This window comes from Rhinoderma darwinii, chromosome 4, assembly GCF_050947455.1.
Source record: "Rhinoderma darwinii isolate aRhiDar2 chromosome 4, aRhiDar2.hap1, whole genome shotgun sequence".
Taxonomy (NCBI): domain Eukaryota; kingdom Metazoa; phylum Chordata; class Amphibia; order Anura; family Rhinodermatidae; genus Rhinoderma; species Rhinoderma darwinii.
Genome location: NC_134690.1, coordinates 286,436,767 through 286,455,669, shown reverse-complemented (window position 1 = coordinate 286,455,669; position 18,903 = coordinate 286,436,767). Strand labels below are relative to the sequence as shown.

The following is an 18,903-nucleotide window of genomic DNA, read 5'->3' as shown; positions in this document are numbered from 1 at the left end:
GGTGATACCTCCAGTTGTGTCACAGCTGAGATCGTGTCATATGAAAGATTAGAATCTCTTCTTTCATATGTCATCAAAACCGCTGTTTAGGTGGTCCACAGCCCGAGACATGGCTGTTTGAAGTGATCCCCCTTCCTTCCAGCCTCAGTCTCTCACACTGTGTGAAGCATCTCCATGCTGATAGGACAGCGTTAGAGGCTGTGAGGAGGCTCCACCTCAGGAGAATCGCTGCTGTTACCTCCCACTTGTCTAATAAAGGCTCATTTACATATTTAGAAAAAGCTCATAACATTTAAAATAATAAACGTTTTGGGACACAATTTTCACTAGCATTATCAGTGTGACAGATTATCTAGGAGATTCTGATGGTGGCTGCATTTTCCGTTTCTATATAGACGTTGTTCCTCGACTTGTGATTTTGATCAATGGTTACATCATTGTTTTTGTGATCTGTCTGGTTAGACATGATGATGTACAAAGTTCTGGCTTGTATTCTGAGCATACCATGTGATTGATATATCTTTATGTCACTGAATATACTTAGACAATAAATGGAATGAAAAAAAACCTAGTTTTGCTTGTAGTGAACTGTAGTTGTCATTCAGTATTTTGTAAAATGGTTGTCCTCAGAAAATCCCCAAAATATGCCGTTTTCACTAGTTGTAGTATATTGCCCCCCCCCCTTTTCAAGGAGTAACTTCATTTAGCTTCAAATGCAACTATTTCAACCAACAGTAGAGGGTCTATATGAGAGTCTCAGCAAATGCTATATAAGGGGTTCATTTGTTATAGGCCCCAAGCGGATTCTATTATCCATAAAGGCCAACACAATCGGACTTGTCATTTTTTTCCCCTATGGGTCACATGTATTTTTATTTACAGGAAATCTATTATTAAGCAGAAAGATTGTGCCACAATTATAGAATATACTATGCTTAGTAGAATTTACTATCCTCTTATTGCTTGCTTGGGGGCCTTCCCTTTGTTTTGGAGCATTTAAAGGGTCAAAGCCCATTATTGTCATGTAGAGGCTGTGTTCCTCTTTTTTTTTTTTTCTCAAAAATTCCATAGACCGCAATTAAGGCTGTGGAGGCCAGCAAGAGGTTAGCTAGCCTTCGTCAGTGAAAACGGGGATTGTTTGCCATATACAACACTCCCTTTTTCCTTGTGGTGGATAGAAGATTTTCTTAAAGCTGATGACTTCTGACTTTTTTTCACAAGCGCCAGAGCTCCGAGAGGATGGAGGGAATCAGCCTGAGAGCAGATAATTGAGTCCAGCATCCTCTTTCTGGAACTCACTCCCCTCCTTCAGCTTTCCAGCTGTGGCTCTGAATCCTTTATGTGTCTGATAATATAACTTGGGAAAGAAGTCGCGTGTGCAGGATTGCAGTCTCATGTTGCTTGCTTTCAAGAAGCGCTTAATCACAGGTTTGGGGAACGCAAGGCTCAAAAAGACCAAGAATTAACAGGGCTCAATAACGTTTGATCGCCTTCCTAAATGCCGAAGCTGGTAAGTTTTCCTGTAGTTCTTGAGATACTGGGTAGTTGTACTCTCCAATACTCATAATCGAATGAATGCGGCTTTGATTTTAGTTTTGGACTTGTTTGCTGGATAAATTCCTTTTCTTTTTTTTTCGTGGGAACTTTTTCTCTAAACATGTTATGTACAGTGGGCAGCATTTTTAAGCTCGCTGTTGTTTCCGTCAATTACTATTGAAATACTGCAGTAGTGATTTGGATTAAAGTAGATTATTCCCAAGTATAAAAGTTAGAAGGATGTTAGTATGTAGCTGGACTCGGGTGACCGACGTAGGAATACATGGTAAAAGCGAAGTAGGTGGTGACTATATCGGTCATTGTACTTTCACAAGCTTTTGGGAAAAATGAGTTTGGAGTTCTGTTCCTATTGAGAGCTATCATTATAGTGTTCCAGTAGATATTGTTTTATTATGTGTATGACATTCTATTCTCAAGTTATTTGTGCTACTAGCACATTGAAGATGACACATTAAAGATTGATCCCTTATCTGAAAATGTGGAAATTCTACAACTTTAACTGATCAATTCGTTCCTCATTAGAGGCTTTGTGTATTGTGTTATCTAGTGACTGTGTCTGAGATACTGTGCATTATCTATAGGAAAGATACCAAAGCCCTTCTGGGTAAGGGCTTATTCAGACGAGTGTGATTCTCGTCCGTGTGCTGTGCGTTGAAATAACACACAGCTAGTCACACATGCGTGAGTTTTTACACAGCGAGTGTCCGTTGCGTAAAACTCACTGCCTGTCCTATATTGGTGCGTTTTCACGCACCTAGTCGTCCATTGAAGTCAATGGGTGCGTGAAAACCACGGACAGCAATTACGGACCCATTCACTTCTATTGAGCAAGGACGCCTTCCCATATATTTACAGGAAGGTGTCCGGGCCGTAGAAGTGTACCGCAAAAGATAGGATGTCAGTTTTTTCGCTTGTTACGGACCGAGCTCCCATACTTTGTATGGGAGCACGAGCCGAAAATGCAGGTGACTGTCGGCGGCCGGCCATGCCCGCAATCACGGCCCGTGATCACAAACACGGCCGTGTGCATGAGGCCTTACATTGGAAAAAAAAAAAGTGCTTGCAAGTGCGTGAAAAACACATGGCACACACAAAGCACTCTGATGCAAAAACGCAATGCACAGGGACAGATTTACGCACGTTATTTATGCGCGTAAATCTGTCACGCTCGTGTGAATGTAGTCTTAGCCCTTATGCACACAACAGGGTTTCCCAGACGTTCAAAAAACGCCCGTCACACGGCTTCAGTAGGAACAATGAACCCCTAATGGGGCTATTCACACGACCAATGTTTTGACGGCCCAGGAAACCCGACCGTCAAAAAATGGGACCTGCCCTATTTTCGGCCGTTCTCCCGGCCGCCCGGCTCCCATAGAAGTCTATGGTGTCAGGTAATACATGGCCATCACTTGAATGTGCTCCAAGTGACGGCCGTGTCTTCCGTCGCTCGCGCTCTCTCCTTCTCCCCACAGTGCGAAGTGCATGTGAGGAGGAGGAGGGTATGTTTTTTGCTCCCTGTAGGAGCTTCGGCAATGCTGTGGCCGGGGATTGGGGATTCCGCTTCAGGAGAAGTCCCTGTCCATATATGGACACAGTGACGTCAGCGACTTCTAAAGTGGAATCCCCGGCGATGTGGCCAGGGATTCCGCTCCAGGAGAAGTCCCTGACTTCACTGTGTCCTTATATGGACACAGTGACGTCAGGCACTTCTGAAACGGAATCCCCGACCCTGTGGCCAGTGTGTCCACTCCAGAAGAAGTCCCTGACTTCACTGTCCATATATGGATAATGAAGTCAGGGACTTCTGCTGGAACAGTGGCGCTATCTACAGACAGGTAGGGGGGGTGTCATCTATGGGCTGGGTGGTACTGTGTAGAACTACCTGCAGGGGGCTGTGTGGCATTACCTATGGGGCGCTGTGTGGCATTGCCTACAGGGGGCTGTGTGGCATTACCTACAGAGGGCTGTGTTGCATTACCTACAGGGGGCTGTGTGCCACTACCTACAGGGGAGCTGTGTGCTACTACCTACAGGGGGAAGTTGCAGTATCTACAGAGGGAAGTGTGTAGCAAAAATGTACAAATGAAATTCATCCGATTTTAAAACGGACAGGGAAAAAAATGGGTCAAAATCGGTCGTTAAAAACGACAACACGGCCCGGAACGGATACAAAACGGCCGGGAAAAACAGCCCAAAACTGCCGATTTTTTATCGGCCGACACTCGGCCCCTGTCATGTGAGTAAGGCCTTACAGTGTCATTTCCTTTGTCTTTTGGGCCAAACTCTCTTTCAGGGAATCTCCTTCTCAAGAAAGTAGCGAAAGTGTATTCTTGTGATGTCCTAATCCATTTTGGGGATGATTTGGTACATTTGTTTTTATTATAGAAACTTTCGCTGCTACATTATCATTCCTTAATCACAAACATATATAACTTGACCTTTTTTTTTTACCAAACTTTGGGAAAGAGGAGACTTTCCTCTTCTGCTCAATGCCAAATGGAACATATGTAACAAAGGCCTATTCTTACAAGATTACTATAAAATGAAGAACATTTTATTATTTTATGTTTTGCTTAAAACTTTTTTGCAAGCCTATGCTGAATGAAAATTGCATAAGAGGCTTGAAAAAATGTTTGCCTTTTTTAAGGTAGTATTTAACAAATATATTATTGTATTGTCAGACTACTTGATTCTTGGATGGCTTGTATGCTTTTACTTACATTTTATCGCAAAACAATGAAAGTGCTTTGGCCTCTTTTTGAAGAGGTTTTCCATTTTTATGTACGTAAAGCTTAATAACTATATAATAGATCTCTGCTACTGCTCATTGAATGAAAACATTATTTACATCCAGAGGCTGAAAACTTGTCCTCAACATGTACAACTGGCACAAGTGCAAGGCTTGGTTCAAGAGAGAACTCTAAATGAGCCATATACTTGTATCAGTTGGGTATGATCAGAATGGGTTTTTAGCCTGTGGATGTTAACAAGAGTGTTTTATTCACTGAACGCTAGCAGAGATCTTTATTTATGATGATTTATGTTAGAGCAATGTTTTTTCTAATCTCTGTGACTTTACAGTGTTAAGCATTTTCCATAGTGCTTGGTGCCCTTTAAAATGGAGTTGTTTCCATAAATCTGCCCTTGTAGATGAGTTATTAGGGCTAAGGAGATACAGGAGGCCAGAGTTTGATTTTGCACTAAGATGCAACTATAGACATTATATTTTATATTTCATATTGTTGAGTCCGATCATGTTGAGATGATAGAAGGTATTTTTATTATTGTGTATGTTTCACTATAAAAAGGAAACATTTCCAAATGACTTACAGAATAAAACTATGTGAATAAGAATTGAAAGTCTTCATGACTTTAGAAACCATTGCAATATCCCATTGTTTTTGTTGGATTGAAGAGCTTCTCACGGACGTTTTACATGTTACTTTGCCAAAAGGCCATGCTTTAGGATAAGGACTACAGTTAGAGGACTACAGTTAGGGACATGTTCTCAAAAAATGTTCTTGGACAAGGATGCTACAGGAAATCTTGGTTCTTTAAAGGAGCAATATATAGTGTGGATGATATCTGTATTACTTGATAGTATCATAGTTTGTAAGGCTGAAAGAAGACATATGTCCATCCATTTCAGTCTATTATTCTGCAATGTTGATCCAGGGGCAGGTTTTAGCATTGCTTCCCTTATTAAATTTATGCTACTCATAATTATATGAAATAATATTTACAAGGCCGGCATTAAAATGAATGGCCGCAATACAATTCAATCTGTTTGTAGAGGCCGAAGACCAGGTACAGCAGACAGCAAACCGCTATAAAGCATGAGCATTGAGATATGTATAGAATCAAAGACTTAAATTTTAGATACAACCAGTAGTATACTGGTGGCATGCCTCTAGGCAAATTCCGGATGTGCCTAAACTAGGATTTGAGGCCCATACCCAGTAGCTGTGGCTTGACCATTACATTCCCCTGGAGCAGATACAGAAACAATTCGAGCATCTCATGTCGTACATCCACGTGACTGCTGCAGCCAATTACTGGCTCAGCAGTCACGTGCCATACATGTCCGTATCCTCTCCATCTCTGAGGCTAATGATTGGCTGCAACGGTCACGTGAATGTACGGCTTGTCATCGCTCCTGGAGAATAAACAAAGACCGGCAGGGACCACCGAAGCATTACTGCTGAGCAGTGGGAAACTTAACAGTTTGGTAATGCTTGTTTTTTTATACTTTAACAATTCCTGCATCTACTTTCATTTCTATCTTAAATTTCAGACAACGCGGTTTCACACATGACGTTTTAACACATTTTTTTATGGCGTTTCTCACTGCATTTTTTTTGTGTGTATTTGGAGCCTAGAGTATTTTTATCAAAACGCAGCATGCTCTTGGTATGGCATGTTTTCTGTCGTTTTTCTCCATAGGCTTCTAAATTCACTACACAAGGAAAAAGTACAAAATGAAATGAAATGAAAAAATGCCATTAAAAATTGTTCATACAGTTAAAAACACCATACGTAAACCCTGTACGGATGAGTTTAGTTTGGAGGGTTGCAATAAAGGTGTGTGACAGAATCAGTATTCCCTATATCGGACAGGCAGAAGTGGTAAAGGAAAGACAGTCTGTCTTTGCTGTGTTTTCCTATGTTCAGATAATGGACAGGAGCAATCTAATTGCTTGATGCCATTTTATCAGTGTTTGTAAATTTAGAAAAATGGAGGGGAACACAAAGAACATCAAAAGTTCCCAAAGCCCACTGGTAAAGAAGGAGTAAAATAGAGATCGTTCTTTTATAGATATCGAGAAATATTTGTGAAACTTTTTGCAAAAAAAAAAAATGGTTTTGCCAAATCCACCAACCAGATTGCAGTTTATGCAATGGACAAACATCTTATTAATATCTATGGACCACCTTGGTCCTGTGTAGCAACAATAAAACATCCGGAGTTACACATATTATAACTGTAGACTAGATGCCTTATTTAGAAGTCATGCTACTGTAATTCTCCTCAATCATTGGAGTCACTCAACAGGAAGTAAGATCTTAGCCGCACATTGTGGTTCCAATTCTTGTCTTTGAGTCAAAGTATTCAAGAATATCCATCCCTTTTTGAATCATGTCCTGTATGTGAAGTAATCCTCTAATTCTGATACTAGTTCAGAATTATTTTTTACTGTATCCATAGATATACATTAAATTATGTTTGTGATCCCTCTCACAGATACATGATACGTGTCACACCTACGGCAATCCATTTTAGTTTAGCGATTGTCTGAGTACATTATCGAGTAATACTTTATTTTTTTCATTTACATGTGTATTCACTGCAAATATTTCTCCCTTTCTCCAGTTCTCCTCCACCACCACTTCCCCCTCCCCAAAGAAAAATTTGGCTGTGTTCTTCCTTATGAGAGCATTGCAGATGTGCGAAGGATACACTTGTTCCAAAAGAAGCTGAGAGGTTCCACCCTAGGAAACATGCCAACGTTGCCGCAAATTTCAGTCTAGTCTACCGGCAGCCAAATGTCCTCCTCTTTCTTTAAATGTATAATTTTGTGTATTGGATTGGTTGCTTTGTTTTGGTTGAAAAGTTAAGAGCCAGCTGTCTATAATCTGATGTAATGTTACCTTGGAAACCAAAAATGAAACACTTTGGCACCGTCCGCATTACAACATTCCGTTTAGCCAGAACTATTAAAAAGGTTGCGCCATTCGGCATAGAAAATGTTTGCTTTACCAAAAATATAGATGAGGGTTTTCATTGCTCTAACACAAATAGACGTTACAGTATAAAGTTTGTGAAGGCTTGTTAAACCCTTACAGCGGCTACTGTGGGAGAATTCTAAATGACAGGATTACACAAAACACTAGATGGTCTATTCCAATCTATCGTACATTAACCCTATTTTCACAAACAAAATAAAAAAAGTTGTGCATTTTGTAAAGTCTATAATAGCCTTTGCAACAAACCAATTTAAACCAGTTGTATTCATCAAATGGAAGTGGATCAAATACTCATTGTTCGTGATGATAGAGAATCATGAACACAGAAATGGGGACGAATCTGCATGAACAGTATAAAGTAGGAGAGGCAGGAAACTATTGTCAGTGTTTTCAAGTCACGAATGTGCTATTAGTCCCCATGGCTTTCTGACATCTAAATTGTGTTCAGTCTGTTTTTTATTAACAACACATATGGCCACATATAATACAACATAGATCGTCAGAAAACCGTTAAAACCTTGCTACAGATTAACAACTCAGCACATTGATAATCCAATACCATGATGAATTATTTATAATATGTTACTGTTGCCTATTTGACCCATGAATTTCAATATGAATACTGAATACTTATTATTTTGGAATATTTTTTCTCCGCTTGTACAGTTAATAGTTTGTCACTATATTCTCATTAGTCATTTATCCTGACAGTTGATTTCTTCATTTCATTTATTTCCACTGTCTTGTTTTATCCTGCTCGATTCTAAACTGGATTATCTGCTGGCCCCAATTATTACACAATTTAACTCTGTATCATACAACGCCATACAAAAACATGGAGACAAATAGAGATGTTATATTTAATCCAAATTGTTATAGGCAAGTAGTATTTTTAGTGTACTAATTAGTTACTGGTCAGTAAAATAATGTGGAAGAACGACCAAAAACCAATTATTTATGTTTGAGGTCATAATGATATCACTTTAGCTGTACGGAAATATTGTGCATTTGTTAAAATACACATAATTGTTACGTTTGTTGCCATTCAAGCCAATTCTTTCCCCCAAATCAGTTTTGCTTCCTGAAAAAAAAAATCCTCCTCATAGCAACTAATGGTTCCTTCTATGCACCTTATGAAGCCGAGCTGTCCGAGTTTCCGCTATAGGGCCCCTTTCTATTATTGGGTAAACTTAAAGTGCAGTTATTGCAAGGAAGCTGTGTCGCTTCTCAATGTTCATGAAGCCCTAGAGCAGTTAGTACCTAACCCACCGCGGTTTTGCCTCAATTTAGCAAATACTGCAATATAACCATTTCCATGAGGTTTGATGCCACGTTTGTGTTGCCCGAACATTTGATCTCATTTTGATTTGAACTTTTATTTACTTCTTACTTCGTTTGCTCTTGGTTAATATAGCAAAATATTCTTTTTATTCTTTGCATTTTATCTTTCCCAGTATCATTTAATAATTTAGTCACGTTGCCTGGCAAACTATGCAGAAACATGTAGTACTAAGGAACGAATTCCAGATATAGCTGAAAGTCCTCATACAGTATAGGAGAGATGTATAACTCAAGAGAGTTTCCCTCTATAACCTGGCCTGATCCCATGATTTTGTGGGTAATTGCAATATCTCAATCATATGAGGCCGCATGCAGTGATCCTCACATGTACATGTCAATAAGTTTTGTAAACCATTCATTTGTTTACAGTGCCAAAACTGTACGTAGATTGTAAATATCTAACATTTTTGTACCTGATCGCTCTGTGTAGAAATTCGGATTTGCTTATGGCTGACATATATAGTAGAACATCATTGGTTTTGCCCAGTTCTGATATGTACCAGAATGAAAGTTAAGGGTTTTTTCTATGAGTAGCTGTTGGTTTTGGAACTACTTTGGGAGTTAAATCACTTAGAAATGCCTTTGCACAATGTATGGTGTACCACATGTGAACGCCTTCTTATTCAAATAATATTTTTTTCTTCTGGCTTTGTTAGTAGTGTTTTATATCATGGGCAGGCCTCTGTATTCCACGTAATAACTTATTGATAGCTGGGAAGAAGGTAGCAGAAGGGTAGATTTCAGTGGAAAGAGCGCATCCGTATGTAGAAGGTGTCTTACTGTTGTTAGAATATTGTTTTCTAGTGGTCATTCAGAGGGCTCTCTGCTATTGACACTTGTTGGAAGGGTCACATGACAATAAGCAGATCACAAAGTACAATATAGGCCAGAATTGTGGCGCTACACCAATAGTAAATATGCCCCTTTTGTCTTAAAAAAAAAGACTTAGGCCTTATTCACACGACAGTGAAAAACGTCCGTCACACGGCCGTTATCAGAACAATGATGTTCTATGGGTGTATTCACACGGCCGTTTTTTTAACGGTCGTGAATAATGTCCTTCAAAAAATAGAACATGTCCTATTTTTGTCCATTTTCATGGCCAGACGGTCCCCATAGAAGCCAATGGATACGTTTTTAACGGCTGTCAATACATGTAACAACTGTTAAAAACGTATCTGTGACATGGGGATTCAAGAGGAAAGGGAACTATTGGTTCCCTTGCTGGCTATCGGCGGCGCGATGACATATTCACCGATGCAGCGCTGTCCTCTTCAGGTGTGGTCTCTAGTCCCGCGGGTTCTGCGAAGGCGACGAGATGACATCATCGCGCCGCTTTTGCAGAAACTGTGAGACTAGAGTTCACACGTGAAGTAGACGGCACTGCATCGGTGAGTATGTAGGGCATTCAGGCGGAATTATATGTCCAGTATTGTTGCGCTCACTACAAGGGTAGTGTGGCGCTAGTACAGACGGCATTGTTGTCAACGGTAGCAAATTTTTCAGGACTGTCCTGAATTTACAGAGACCGTCCCGGAAGATTACTACAGGGAGGGGGGGTGCCATCATCTACAGGGGGGCTGAGTGCTATCATCTACAGGGTGGCTTTGTGTCATTATCTACAGGGGGTCTGTGTGGCATCATCTACAGGGTGGCTTTGTGCCATCATCTACAGGGGGTCTGTGTGGCATCATCTACAGGGGGTCTGTGTGGCATCATATACAGGGGGGCTAAGAAAAAATCATGACAATGACCTTCTTTTGGGTGTTTTCAGGGGGTTGGGACAAAAAAAGCCTGACATGAAATTCATCATTTATTTTTTTTAACGCCCATGAAAAACGGATACAAAATGGATGTCAAACGGCCATTAAAAACGGACTGGAAATGGATGAATATTTGGTGACACACTGATTCAAAACGGCCATGAAAAACTGCCAGTTCATCAGTTTTTAATGGCCATTTTTTTGTCGTGTGTGTATATAGCCTTAATAATCATTGTTTTAGCATAAAAAATAAAGACGTTCAATCATTAAGAGCAATATTTTACAGTGAGAAGTGCAAGAACAATTACAAGAATGCGAGACGTTGCATGTGGCAGCCATGTGAATGCAGCAAGTGCCATATTGCGCCTTACTGATTACAGCGTGGCATGCATTTAATAAGAATTATATTAAAATAAGCCAGTTATTGTAGCATCATTTATACTCTAATGAAGAAACCTTGTAATGAATTGCTATGTAAGTCTGTACAGACATAGCCTACCTCCAGGGGAGGAGCGGAAGTATCATATTGTATGTGATTTGGCTCATGGGCAGGATCTTCCATCTGCTGTCACTGCTGCTGGAGAAGATATGCATTTTTCTGTTATTGTTTTATTATATTATGCTCTTGAGGCAGAACATCTGCGAAGCAGCACATCTGATCAAACGCAAAAGTAAGAGAAATAAATAAACATGTGACTTGGGGTTGGGGGATATCTCCAGCATTGTGATTGGCTTGTAGCCTCCCATTAACCAGTTCAATGCAGTCTTGAAAATACTATATTGCAGTGTGGGGCTCTAGAAGCCTAAGATTTTATTAGTAGTTGTCAATGTACAAAATCTCTGTACATGTACTGTATGTAGAAAGTACTTAGTATACAAAAGAACTCGTTTTTAAGTAGCTTTCAACTTGCCTAGGGTAGTCTATAAATTATAGACATTGTATGTGTAGACCTTCCTCGACTAGATATGGAACCGGCACCAGTTTTCATGGGCTCTAGCTTTAGAAAGCATACATGCTATACTTAACATCTTCTAGCTTTCAGATAGTGGAGTGTCCTGGTTTAGAGAAAAAGGGAAATATTACAGACCAAAATATTTCATGAATAATAATAGTAGTATTTTGAAAACCGTTCAAATATCACTGTAAATTACCGAAAAATCTCTCAGAAAATGAATCGAACTACCGTTCCAACTCTCAATGTATGTGTTTTTTATTCACTTTCAATACACAGCATTTCTTTGTCTTAATATTTAAAATGAATACAACTCGGTCATTGAGAAGCAACTAAATGTGGGCTCTCTGCCCTTGGATATTGTCCACGATATCCTCTGTTACTTGCATAGCTCTGCAGATCTCCATTTTAGTGCTTATGCGAATGGTGTCATCAACAAATAGTATTGTAAATCGGATAGTTCTGATCTTTTGTTTTTTTTTTATGGCATAAATTATTTAAAAGGAGTATATGTTGCTTGTTTTCCGTTGCATTGCCATGTAGCCCTGTATCTATGTATGTGTATATTTTCCTTCTCCCATAGTCGAGAGAACAGTCTGAAGACGAATCGGAGGAGTCCGTAAAATTCAAAAGGCTGCACAAGCTTGTAAACTCTACTCGGAGAGTGAGGAAGAAACTTATTAGAGCTGAAGAAATGAAAAAGCCCAATACAGAAGGTGAATATGACACGAGGAGTTTATTATTACATAGGCAATAGCTGGGTAGAGCCAGAACGAACAATGATCGTCTTGATTTTCTACACTACTCACTGCACATCATACCACTTGTTACGTCCCCAGCAATATATTTCTCGTCCACGTCTTTTCCTATTGCTCAAATTCTACTTTTGTTTTGTTTTTTTTACCCATTCATAGCCCTTATGTTGATATGAATGTTTTTCATTATATCCAACATGTCCCAATCTATATAAATTAAATTAAATGATCATGCTACTAGTTATACTTCACGCTATTTATAGCACAGTATTATCCCAGGTTCTTTAAACATTTGGCTATGCTTTACTTATTACTTGTAGTATATACATTTCACCTATGCAAACTTGGTTCTGAAACACAAAAGTGAATTTACCATTGTCTCATTTATAGAAAATGAATATTGCTCGTCTACTAATTTCATTACTTTCACACAGGTCTAGAAGATGCAGTTCACGGCACTCCTGCTGTAGATGATAAATCAGCACTTTACTCTGGAGTCCATAAGAAGCCACAATGTAGAGAGAAATCACTAGACAAAACACATCCAGAAGATTGTCCTCTTTCTGTGTCTCCATCAACTGGAAACTTTGACACAATGAGTGTTAACAGAAAACTTGTAAAGACCATGAGTAAAACAGAAGGTCGGGGTCTTATCAAGCCCCCCAAGAAAATTGGAACTTTTTTTTCGTATCCTGAAGATGAAAAATCCCAAAAGGTTTCCCGTTCCGTGACAGAAAGAGAATTAAGGAAAAGCCTTGGCTCTTTAAGCCATGGGGTAAGTACAGAAAGTGTTTGCTTTTATGATAGAAACAGGCACAAACATCACCTTTTGGTTTCTCTGGAAGAGGTTCAAAATATCAGGAAGCAGATCAGATTGAAGAAACTTGATTCTAATTACTCATGTGCTAGAGCTTTTCTCAGCCAGCGACCAAGTAGAAAAGGAACTTCTTCTCCAGTGTGTGATCAGCAAATATTCCGCCAACGGACTAAAGGAGGCAGCAGCGTCTTCCCAAACAGAAGGCCGAGGGGCCGCACAGTCAGCGAATTCAACATAACCTATGTGGTCGAGAGGAGTTTATACAGTCATTTGAACTTAACTCATCTTGTACGACCCGTCAGTGACCGAACCCTTAGCAAGGCTGAGAAGCAGTGCTTACTGGAAGAGGAGGAAGAGGCTGAAAGAAAATGGGCAGCAACTGTGGACCGTTGTACTAAACGGGTTCTCTTAAGAATCCATCAAAAGTCTGTGAGTCTAAACGTTTCCTTGGTGTTTACCCCCCATCTCCTACTGAGCTGCAGTCAGTGATGACCTTACAAAATCCTTCCCACGTACGATCCTTAGATGCACACATTGTTCCACATTCGATAGATGCTAATAGAAAGCTAACCCTCTGACATTTATTTCCATATGCTTAAAGAACTGTGGATTTTTGTGAGCGTGTATAGTGTCCCCTGCAAGGACACTCGGACAGATTTACTAAGCTGTGTAACTTTTATACAGTGTAAACTTAGGCCAGGCAGTCAGAAGATGCACTAAGTTTATTACAGTGGTATTTGGTGCATCTTGCTAGACACTTTTCTACTCCTTCTACCACGATTTAGTTTATTTTGCTATAGATTTTGGCGAATTTAAGCCACACCCCCTTTTTAGTGTCTAGAGAAGTACAAACATCTGTTCTAAAATGAAATTCACAAAAAGCGTGGCACATTTTTTTGACACATTCTAAACAGACACATTTGTAAATCTGCCTCGCTGTTTTTTTTTTTACATAATGTGCCTCTATAGATGATGTATACTGCGCACAAACCAATTGAAGTATAATCTAGGTATCAGTATTCAAGAAAAATCTGTCAGGAGTTGTTGTGTTCTGACATATTGGTTATAGTTATGTATAATTACACAACTTCTCCACTGGTTAAACAATAAACAAGCTTGACAAATCTTATCTAATGGAAAGATGCCTCTGGGCACGCGCGTTTAGTTCTACTGCATGACAGTGACTCTACTATTCGAGAAAGATTTGATTTTACTGCTTGGCTCTGCCATACTCCTACTTGTAATTACTATGCCATTTAGGATCTTACGGCTTTACAAATACCCCATTAGACATCCACTTAACACAAGAAAAGACCATTTTTACATTCTCTCAGAATTGCTAAATTTTTCTTTTATTACACATTCCACTCCTGCAAAGTAACAGGAATACATGGCTGACTGCAAACTCTGGGACATGGGGAGGATTCATATCTGTGGAAGTGGTCATCCCGTGTGCCATTTTTTTTCTTTCAGGCATGCAAATGGTTGTGCTCATGCCATAAACTGTACCTATATTCTATATTTTGATTGCATGAGCGTTCCATCGCCACAGATCATTTCATTAACGGTTTCGCATGCAAGAGAAGCTAGCACTGGACCCCATACTTATTGTGTCTGAATTTGCATTTAGGGTGTCAAGTTAGGGACCTATAGGCTATAACATATACTTTTATTCTGCAAATAGGTTTCCTTCTAACCTGAGTAGTTTGATCCTACCTTATATTTAAGGTTAGCTTTGGTCTATATTCTGTTTAGAATAATAAAAGTCATTAACAATATAAACAACATTAATGAGTGCTGACGTTGAAAACGATGTCGAAAGTTGCTTTATGTAAAGTAACATGTCTTAGTGATATGTTGAATAAGTAGAGCAGTTTTTGCCTTCTTAGGCGTCATTCACACGACTGTAGCTATGTGCACAATCCGTTATTACGGCACTGACGGGCCGCGGAGTGTCATCCGTGGGCCGTCCACAATCACAGAACGTGCACACACAAGATGTGCATTGACTTCAAGGAGACCGGATCGCAATCAGGTCCGTAAAATGACGTCCTATTTTTTATGTGCTCTGGGCAATGCACGGACCGTGGAAACAACGGTTGTGTGCATTGGCCCAAAGAATATATTGTGGTCTATACTATCCACAATTGTGGATAGTGTGCTGACGCAAATGCCTGGTCTTGTGCATGAGGCCTTACTGTTATCTGTTCATATTTCACAGATACAGCTTTATTAATTAACCGCTAAGTTTTTGTCTTTTTTGTGCTAGGGAATTTCATCAGAAATGTAATCTATGATTGTTTCTCTTTGTTTTGCCTTCGTATTACCCTCGTATTGCATGGGACCTATTCTTTTAGGATGTACGAGCTCAATCGTCCAGCCAAGTCTCTTCTCCCCCTCCCTCCCACTATATAAAGTAGCTACACAAATCTGTTGATCTCCCTAGTGTGGTTACAGTCCTTTGTTTAATAAGACCTGGCTTTTTTCTGCTTCCTCCAGCTGCCTCGTATGTTTTCTTTTCACAGAAATGTCTCTAGTGTTGTAGTGAAGGCTGTAGGGTCATGTTTTTCTGCTCACTTGGACAAAAGGACAGTTAAATTGTCCATTTCCTGTGCAAATAGCTACATTTAACACGGAAGATAAGAAGCGACACATGGTACACAGGAAAAAGAAAGCATTTAAAGGGCATGTGATACAGGATTCTCAGAGCAATGATGCAGTGGACACTATATATGTGTGTGTGTGTGTGTGTGTGTGTGTGTGTATGTATGTATATATATATATATATATATATTTATGTGTGTGTGTATATATATATATATATATATATATATATGTGTGTATGTATATATATGATATATATGTGTGTATGTATATATATGATATATATGTGTGTATGTATACATATGATATATATGTGTGTATGTATATATATATATATATATATATATATATATATGTGTGTGTGTGTGCATATATATATACATATACACACACACACACACACACACACACACACACACACACACACACACACACAGTCAGTCTTTTCTATGGCAGCCTGTCTCACATTAATTAAGGAGTAACTGTCGTTTTGGATAACTTTTCAGAATCAGCCGTCATGTGTACATAAGGAATAACACTATTTCTGACCATTACATGCATTTTTCAGCAGTTTTCCCTTTTCAGGTTCAATCTGTCCCTGAACTTAGCAACTAGTCTCTGCCCACTCTGGAGCTATCATCATTTCCATACACAGCATAGAGAGAAGAGGAGATACTTCTGCCCTACCTTACACACACACACACACACACACACACACACACACACACACACTAATGAGCAGTGTTGTTATGACTCTAACACTGGTGTGAGGTAGGAGACTTACTAGAAACAGCAGCAGAGTCTCTGCGTCTGTGCCTCTCTCTCTTTCTCTCTCTCTCTCTCTGCAGCTGCTCCCTTCGTCCCCCCCCTCTCTTAATGGACATCTATGGGCAGCAGCTGTAGCCAGATCCCTCAGTGAGGCTGATAATCCGTGTCCTCCCTGCTTTTATTAGTGAACTTAGAGTTGAGTGATCAGCGCAGAAGGCAGGGGTGGAAAAACAATAGTCTGATAAGTGTAGAAAGAGGCTGTAATAAGAAACATTACAATGTTGAATAAGATACAAATACAGCATTTAGCTTGGTGACACACAGGACCAGCCGACACTGATTTAGTGTAAAATGAGAGATACAGCTGTACTATATAGAAAATACAGAACAGCTGTATCTCCAAAAGTAAAAGATTTTTTAAATAAAGACAGATTACAAAGTTACACTAAACACAAGGACTAATCTATTTATTAAAGAAAAAAAAAATTGCCCTCAAAGGTGTCAATAGCTTTTAAAGGGGTTTTCCCATTAGAGACATTTATGACATATCCAGAGGATGTGATGTTGTATACTTGCCTACTTAAACTCACACTGTACGACACATTGTTAGGCTTGAGAAAGACCCTCCACTTGTCACTGGTCGAAACGTTGCCATTTTTTACTGGATGTTTGACCAATAAAATAATATATTGATTGAAATTTGGGAGACGTGTGCTGCTGTTCACCATGCTTTTTCTGAGGATTACATTACGACAGACTGGGTTTGTCTGATTTTACAGCATGACACCGCTCCTGATATCGGGATTTGTGCTGCTTCAAATATTTTACTTTTTGGATATCCAGAGGATATGTCATAAATGTCAGATAGATGTGGGTACCCACCTTGAGACCCACACCTATCTCTAGAAAGGGGCCCACTAAATCCCATTCTGCTGCTCTGTGTTGTGGCTGAATCGTGTAATTTCTCTACTATGGGGAGTCATGGAAACGGCGTAGCTCAGTGAGCTATGCTGTTTCCGTAATTCATGGTCGGAAATCACACGCTTCATCCACAACACAGAGCAGTAGAACGGGATTTAGTGGGCCCCTTTCTAGAGATAGGTGTGGGTCTCAGAGGTGGGACCCGCATCTATCTGACTTTTCTGAAAATATCCTGTGAATATGTCATAAATGTCTCTCATGGTAAAACCCCTTTAATGCTCTGGTCACACCACATATATACCGAATATATAGCCCCAACATATGCAACTGTATGCCATACAGTTGCATTCCTCACTTATTTACGCCTATTTCAAAGAAATCTATACTGCGTGGCGTACATGTGTTTTTTTTTTTGTTTGTTTTTTTATTCCCTTGAATTGAAAAGCCTGGTCGACTGCACTTATCAATAGAGTGGAAATAAAGGTATGCGAACATATACCTTACGAACGTGTGCTAAATGCAAACTATTTTAGCATATCGCTATGGACCAGTTCACTGTACACATCAGGAGCATATCCCAGTATATACACCGTGCGTACACGACAAGCTAGGTGTGAACATGAACTTACCATATTTTTGTAAAAAAAAATTTATGTGGAAAACTTCTAGAAATTTCCTCTATACGGATAGCAGGATTTGAGGTCCATGAAAGGGGTTGTCTCACGTAGAGCAACTTTTTAACATGTAGCCAGTGTGGCGATCAACTTATCGATGCTGGTCTGGCTTCTCTCAGCCCTGGCGATCAGCTGCAGGAGAAAAGAAAGTGAATGCAAGGGGAATCAATGGCCATCCATGTAATGCAAGGACGCTCTGGGCCTGCTAGAGCTGCTCTTTATGCTGGCACGTAGGGGTCCCTGGGTACTGCACTCTAATAAGACATATGGACCTAGATTGTATTTTTGAGACAATCCGAAAGATTGCAATGGGTATAACTACGTCTATATGTAGGAAAAATAGTCTATATACTACAGTATAAATTCTTTATGACCAATGATTTATATGGGAATTCAGTGTAAAGTGAGTCATATACATTTAAATCCATGCGCATATCTCTCATATTACGTCTAGCATTGGAGTTGCCAGATTGTTTAAAAAATAGCATTCTTCACATGATTGTTATTCTGGTAGTATGGGAACAAATATCTACTTGCTGTAGTCACTTATTTCACGAATATATTTGTACACACATAGAGAATAAGTTGCGTACTGTGTCCCTAAAAGATCTTAGATTTATAAAAATAAAAGTTGTGGTTATTTCTTAAAAATAATAAGCTTTTATGGTAGGGGTCAACTATGTGCAATGAATTCAAAAATGATAAAAACTGTTAGAAATGACACGAACACACAAATATCCATGGTGCATGCATGTTATTGTTTGTTTCAAAGAAGCATATTTTTATTACATTTTGAAAAAAAATTAAACTTGATTACTTAATTTAATTTAAAACAAGAAGAGTGCCAGTTCTCCGCTAGAAGTTATATTTCTAGCGGAGAATACCTTTGCAATGAAGCATGAGGTGGAGCATGCCACATATGTATAGTGTGGGTACCATATCGCAGATCAGAACAACATGGATCCGTAATATGGCCGTTTGCATGAGGTCTTTCTTGGGTACATT

General features: G+C 39.4%; 1 protein-coding gene across 7 annotated transcripts in view; it reads left to right on the top strand.

Annotated features, from left to right (window-relative positions):
• SASH1 (SAM and SH3 domain containing 1) overlaps nt 1-18,903 on the top strand; it is a 1,215,726-nt gene that overhangs the window by 1,156,153 nt on the left and 40,670 nt on the right. For 4 of the 7 annotated variants that reach the window (XM_075862576.1, XM_075862575.1, XM_075862579.1 and 1 more), the window contains 2 exons: nt 11,943-12,075; nt 12,549-13,360. The exons of 1 other annotated variant lie outside the window; for it this stretch is intronic. In XM_075862576.1, coding sequence (XP_075718691.1) covers nt 11,943-12,075; nt 12,549-13,360 — 945 coding nt within the window. The remainder of the gene's footprint in view (nt 1-11,942; nt 12,076-12,548; nt 13,361-18,903) is intronic. 2 more of the 7 variants (XM_075862580.1, XM_075862581.1) reach the window with 1 other exon arrangement.